Below are 7,500 nucleotides of genomic sequence, written 5' to 3'. Positions count from 1 at the left end.
AATAATCCTTGGCTATGATATATATTTCCAAAGATAAATATTTGAAATAGAATAAACGAAAAAAAGAGAAATCCTTTTAATCCTGTCGACTCTAAAGGAATCCCTATCAATAAGATGAAGAGGACTTGGATATGGTAAAGTCCCCTTTGATGAAATTCTTCTTCTTGTTTCCTGGAAAGAGAGACACAGGCAGCGAATCAACCATTGGAAAACACACAGGAATAATTCAGTCTCGGCAACCTTTACAAAAGACATAAGAAAAAGTAATAAAAAAAAAGCTTTCAAGACAAAAAGAATGGTTTTTGTATTTTGCTTTACGTGACACAAAAGTTGTTTTCCTGTTTTTATTCAAAGCTGCAAATGGATGATGCAGTTCAGAATATTTTCATAAAATGGAGATTAAAGATATTATATGTTACCAGAAATTGGCGTGTTACCTTCATGTTGAAATATACTAAAATGAAATATACATACTTTGAGGTTGTTAGGCTAGAGTCGATCCTAGACCAATTAATAGCTGTTGTTATAGTATAATTGTTAGATACGTAACATTGATTGCCAAAGAAACCAGACATTGTATATACATACATACACACACACACACACACACATATATATATATATATATATATAGATACATACATATATATATATATATATATATGTGTGTGTGTGTGTGTGTGTGTGTAGGTATATATATTCATATAAGCCATACACTATAACCCCCCTCCCCTATGGTCTGAATTTTTTCTGCCTCGGATCAGACACCTAAGGGGGAATCCACTCAAAGATAATAACTTTTGTTCGTGCTTGAGAGTCGAACCTGGAATCAAGAAACCAAGGATCCATTGACTTAGCAGCTCTTCATGGGTAAATTATGTAGTCAATGAGACTTCAGTTTCTTTGGCCTGGATTCGATTCCCGAGCTGATCAGAGGCTATTGTCTTAAAGCTGATTCCGCCTTCAGTCTCTAATCACGTAGTAAGGACAATCCAGATATAAAGAGGAGTATAATAAATTCCTTATATGAATATGAATATGAAAAACTTGTCTAAATGTGCAAAATTATAATATACGTATACGTAAATACATCAATATCTGAACTTTTCAACTTAATCTACCGCAGGGTTTTACAACGCGAACACTGACCCAGTGGGTCGCCCAACTGTAGCTAACTATGGCCTGATGGACCAGCTGGCCGCCTTACACTGGGTTCAAGAGAACATCGTCCGCTTCGGGGGTGACCCAGGTCAGGTCACGGTCATGGGTCACGGCAGGGGAGCCGCCTGCCTCAACTACCTAGTCATATCGCCCGCTGCTACAGGTCAGTCAGTAAGTAAACCTTGTTCTCTGTGACAAAGGAAAATTTCAAAGATATTAAGATATTCTTCAGGTGATGTTACATGTGGTTGGAGGGATGGCGTGATGTTAATGGAATTTTTTGTGATATTTCTAATGGATGTATTTGATATCATGATTACTTTTAATGTTGATAGTATTGCTGCTGCAGTTGCTGTAATCTAGCATTTTAATATTGCTAGCACTGCAACTAATAATAATAATAATAATAATAATAATAATAATAATAATAATAATAATAATAATAATAAGCTGAAAAGTTTTACTATTGTAATTATTATTATCATTTTATAATAATAATAATAATAATAATAATAATAATAATAATAATAATAAAAATATTATTAGTATTATTATTATTATTATTATTATTATCATTATCTTTATCATTATTATCATCATTTCTATTATTATTATTATTATTATTATTATTATTATTATTATTATTATTATTATAGTAGTAGTAGTAGTAGTAGTAGTAGTAGTAGTAGTAGTAGTAGTATTAGTATTATAATTATTATGATCACTAAACGCAGCATCTTCGCTCTTAAAAAAGATAATCAAGTCAAACAAAATCCTCCATCTATTCCACAAATGTAAATTCCTGAAAGGAAACGTATTTCAAAATCCCGTAATGGAAACGAGAGTTAAATAATACGTATAATAGAATGACTATATCGTGGAGCATCTCAAGTTTCCTCAAAGGACTTCCTCATTGGATTTCAACTTTCATTTCTGGTTTTGGTTTTGGAGTTGTGAACTTTCAAGGAAAATTGTATGTTTTGGAATAATGTGTCTGTTTAATTCAGTTTATTTGTATTTTGATTTTTTCTAATATTATTGGAAATTGTATATATATATATATATATATATATGTATATATATATATATATATGTATATATAATATTATATATATATATATATATATATATATATATATATATATATATATACATATCTATATATATATATATATATATATATATATATATATATATATATATATATATATATATATATATATATATATATATATATATATATATATATATATATATATAAACGTATGTATGTATATACAAGTATATATATATATGTGTATATATATATATATATATATACAATTATATATATATGTGTGTATATATATATATATATATATATAAGTGTGTGTGTGTGTGTATCTATATAAAAATATATATGTGTGTTTGTTTGTGTGTGTGTATGTATACATTTCTTCATACTTGATTTCTTGTGATTCGTAATTAAAAAGTCAGATTCAATAAACTTCAATGTCTATATCCCATTCCATTCAATTTTCAGCAAGAAGAAACACTAATTCAATTTTCTATTATCGTCTTTTTATTTGTTATTGGATATTTCTTTTCCAATATTGTTTATTTCTCTCTTTTATAGATATTCTATAATTGGAGTCTTGTTCTTTTACAAAGGCCAAACTACATTTAGTTAGATGTTCCTATATTCTCTGTTGGTCTACAAAAAGTAAACATTATTGAGAGAAAAGAGGGATGAAGATGATATAGTTTATGATATTTATGATCACTGAGGCTTACAGAATCCTTAAATATTTGTTTAAACTCACACACACTCACACACACACACACACACACACACACATATATATATATATATATATATATATATATATATACATGTATATATATATATATATATATAAACCATGTCTCTACCAAAAAAGTACCAAACATATATAAGTTAATAGCCCCTCTAAACACGTAACACCATAGAATCCTTCCTACCATAATATCCTTCGGGCAATCCTTCTCCCCTGGTTATCAGGAGCAGGCCTGTTCAAGCGAGCAATCCTGATGTCAGGATCTGCACTCAGTCCCTGGGCTTCAGTCCAGGACCCATCTGGACACGCCTTCGATGTAGCCACCCAGCTGGACTGCCCTGTTCCAAACGACCTCTTTCGCCACTATGAAAATCTTCTCCAGTGTCTGAGGAAGAGGCCTCTGCATGACATATTGCAGGTGATTGATTATGTTGTTCTATATGTATTGAGAATGAGTCTTTGTTCACCAGTTTACATGACCAGACTAGATTTCAATTGCTTTATTAGTTTTATATTACAAGTAAAAAAACCATAAGTCCATCGAAAAGAAAAGAAACGATTATTACTCTTTAGACTATAATTTTGTAGCGTATACTATTTCCAATCATATACTATGCTAGAATAATAGGAACTTTTTTTAAGAATTTGGTTATTAATATACTGTCTATTCTAATAAAAAGAACAATTGTACGTAGTAAATATTGTGGTTTTCAGTGATTATTCTGTTCACACAAAGCAAGTAAGCTACATGGAATGTGAATAGCTAGAAACAATAATAAATTGGAATTTCTTTTTTCTGTTTGTACCTAATGAAAACATTAAATACAGAAGGAAATATATATAATAATAATTTCATTAATTGTTAAGTGTTTTTTTTTTTGGTTAATAATTAAATAATTATATTGTATTTAGCTCCTTTTTTTATGTTTTCCTAAAACGTGAAAAAAACAGAGATTAATGATACATATAATTAAACAATACGGCAATTTGTTTCAAAATATAAAAAATAATAGATTATTTTTTCTCTCTATGTACCAGGTAATGAGTTTGAATAATTTATTGGTAATTAAAGTTTTTTGTAATTAAATATTTATTTCAGTGGATACGTTGAAAATTTTTATAGTTATGATTATAACTAAATTTTAACCGAAAGTCTATCTAAATAAGTAAAGGTGTGTTTTAGAAAAACGAAATGTCATTAGAAATTTAAGTTTAAATTTAACCTAACAATATTAAAATACTTATTTTAACATAGGATGATTTCTTTTTATTATAGTGCTTTTACTTCAATCGCGAAAGACAAATAATAAGTTAACTTTAATATTTCTGTCTAAATATTAATTATGATTTAGGAAAAATATAACTTTTATAAAAAAAAATAACATTAACCCAATGTTCTTAAAGGTTCAACTAAAGACATCCAAGTTCCAAGTGGCTGTTGGCCCCAGCATTGATGGTGTCACTATCAAACCAGACTGGAAAAATCATATGAGAAAAATGGGTAAGTTTTACTTCAAAATTTCCGTAGATGGATTTGATATGTTTGTCAACTCAAACGCAAAAACAATCGATTTATTATAAAAGCTATTTAGGGTCTTAATTCATAATGCATGAGATGGAAAATACAGCTGAAACCCGTAAATGTATGACATTACATATATAAAACTCTATACACAGGTATATATATATATATATATATATGTATATATATAGATTATATATATACATATATATATATATATATATATATACAGATATATATATATATATATATATGTATATATACATATGTATATATATATATATATATATATAGATGGGCCTCCCTTTGTGGGTGGGGATACCTTAACGTGATGATCAGCAGAGCTGTACTAGGGCTACCTATAATAGCTACGTTTGCTGTGAGCAATCAGACATAAATCAACCACCATCACCAATCCGTAGTTTACAAGCGTGGTGATGAAAACTCCAAGCATGAATAAGGATGTGGCCAATGTCCTGCAGAGTTCTAAACAGAACTGCTTTTGATGTTGTCGTTGTTGTTGTTTTATATACACAGATATATACAGTTATGAATTTAAATCCTTGCATAATGAATACATACGTTTAAACAAAATAAAATTCCTAATTTCTAAACTATAATATAAAAGTTAACTCGCGCCTAAGTACTTATTCGTATATCCTAAATATCTCGATTTGTCTATACCAAGTAATATTCTTAATCTCTCGACTATAAACAGAAAATAAGAAATTATTTTCTTTTCCTCTTGATTTCAAAGGCAAGGAACGTCGAACTCCCGTTGGCCTCCTTCTAGGAATGACAGCTGCTAACCCCCTTGACATCCTGAGTCAGCAAGAAGTCCAGGAAGGATTCGATGCTAACTATAGGGAGGATCTGCTGAGATCTTCGTTGTCAATAACTATGCTATTATCTGCAGGTGGGCATTATTATTATTATTATTATTATTATTATTATTATTACCTGAGCTACACACATATATAAACTATATAATCTATTAAATAAAGGTATACCTCACCAAGAGTATTTTCATCTTCCCACAGGAAATAATGTTAGCCATCACAGCCGAGTACACTGATTGGTCGAGATCCCTCCATCAACCAATCAGCATCAGGGACTCAACCGGCCAAGGCCTTCACGATGCGAATATCGTCTCACCGATGGCAGATCTTGCCAAGCAGCTCTACACGACTTCCCGTTCATCTTATCTCTACGTGTTGGAGGAAGAAGTTTCAAAAGTATGTCGATATGGATAGATTGGATTTATATATCAAATAAAAAATATAGTATATAAAAATGAGACTCTGACACTCTATTAAAAGTTTTGTAATATCATCAATAGATTAGAGATATGTGTATCCAAATCATGCAAAGTAAATCTATAAAAATATGAAATGATAAATATCAATAAAAGATTCATACTATGAATAAAATAGAGAAGGCAATCTTAGAAGTACAGGGTGGTTTTAGAAGAGGTAGGGGATGTATGAATCAGATTTTTACAGTTAGGCAGATATGTGATAAATATTTATCAAAAGGTACGATGGTGCATGTTGCGTTTATGGATTTGGAGAAAGCGTGTAATAGAGTTGATAGGGAAGCGATGTGGAATGTGATGAGGTTATGTGGAATTGGTGGAAGGTTGTTGAAAGCCGGGAAAAGTTTCTACATAGGTAGTAAAGCAAGTGTTATAGGATAAGAAATCAAGTGAGCGATTGGTTTCCGATGAGAGTGGGGCTAAGACAGGGATATATGATGTCGCCAGGGATATTTAACTTGAATGTTAACATATTGATGAGAGAGGTGAATGCTCGAGTGCTTGGACGAGGATTGAAACTGGTAGACGAGAATAATCATAAATGGGAAGTAAATCAGTGGTTGTTTGAGGATGATACTGTACTGGTTGTAGACACGGAAGGAAAGCTTAGCCGATTAGTGACAGATTTTGGAAAGGTGTGTGAGAAAGGAAGTTGATAATTAATGTGGTTAAGAGTAAGGTTATGGTATGTAAGAGAAGGGAAGATGGTGCGAGGTTGAATAGCATGTTCAATGGAGAGTTACTTGAGGAGGTGGATCAGTTTCAGTACTTGGGGTCTGTTGTTGCAGCAAATGATGATGTACAAGCATATGTACGTCAGAGAGTGAATGAAGGATGCAAAGTGTTGGGGCAGTGAAGGGAGTGGTAAAGAATAGAGGGTTGTGCATGACTGTAAAGAGAACCCTATATGAGAAAGTGATTCTACCAACTGTGATGTATGCATTGGAGTTGTGGGGAATGAAAGTGACGAAGAGACAAAAATTTAATGTTTGGAGATGAAGTATCTAAGGAGTATGACTGGTGTATCTCGAGTAGATAGGGTTAGGAACAAAGTAGTAAGGGTGAGAGGGGGTGTAAGAAATGAGTTTGGCCATGTTGAGAGAATGGAAAATGGCTGTCTGCTAAAACAGGTGATGAATGCAAGAGTTGATGGAAGAAGTACAAGAGGAAGGCCAAGGTTTGGGTGGATGGATGGAGTGAAAAAAGCTCTGGCTGGTAGATGTGATAGAGGCAAGAGAGCGTGCTAGAAATAGGAATGAATAGCGAGTGATTGTGATGCAGTTCCAGTAGGCACTGCTCTTTCCTCCGGTCGCCTTGGTTGATCGCGGAGGTAGCAGTAGTAGGGGAGTCAGCGTTATGAAGCTTCATCTGTGGTGGATAACGGGTGAGGGTGGGCTGTGGACCCTAGCAGTACCAGCCGAACTCGGTTGAGTCCCTTGTCAGGCTGGGAGGAACATAGAGAGGGAAGGTCCCCTTTTTTCATTATTTTGATGTCGGTTACCCCAAAATTGGGGGAACTGCCTTGGTATATGTATATATGTATCTACTTTAGTAATTATCAAAATTAAACTTAAATCTGATCTGCTTATCTTTCTCAAAGTCTGGAAACGAGAGTATTCTCCTGAACGAGCTGGTGTACGTCTTTGGAGGTCCTCTGGGTGCTCTTGGACCCTTGACCTCAAGTTATAACTTCACTAAGATGGATG

At 32.3% G+C, this 7,500-nt stretch overlaps 1 protein-coding gene across 1 annotated transcript in view; it reads left to right on the top strand.

Moving 5' to 3' along the window:
- The window catches only part of LOC137626870 (neuroligin-4, Y-linked-like), a 13,343-nt gene that overhangs the window by 671 nt on the left and 5,172 nt on the right, over window positions 1–7,500 (top strand). Inside the window, exons 2-7 of the mRNA XM_068357855.1 lie at window positions 1,127–1,324; window positions 3,185–3,375; window positions 4,362–4,458; window positions 5,237–5,391; window positions 5,520–5,714; window positions 7,395–7,500. The exon at window positions 7,395–7,500 is cut by the window's right edge and continues 52 nt beyond it. Coding sequence (XP_068213956.1) covers window positions 1,127–1,324; window positions 3,185–3,375; window positions 4,362–4,458; window positions 5,237–5,391; window positions 5,520–5,714; window positions 7,395–7,500 — 942 coding nt within the window. The remainder of the gene's footprint in view (window positions 1–1,126; window positions 1,325–3,184; window positions 3,376–4,361; window positions 4,459–5,236; window positions 5,392–5,519; window positions 5,715–7,394) is intronic.

The sequence above is a fragment of the Palaemon carinicauda genome, chromosome 34 (assembly GCF_036898095.1).
Source record: "Palaemon carinicauda isolate YSFRI2023 chromosome 34, ASM3689809v2, whole genome shotgun sequence".
Lineage (NCBI taxonomy): Eukaryota > Metazoa > Arthropoda > Malacostraca > Decapoda > Palaemonidae > Palaemon > Palaemon carinicauda.
The sequence above is the reverse complement of the archived record's forward strand: the minus strand, read 5'-3'. Positions and strand labels throughout refer to the sequence as shown.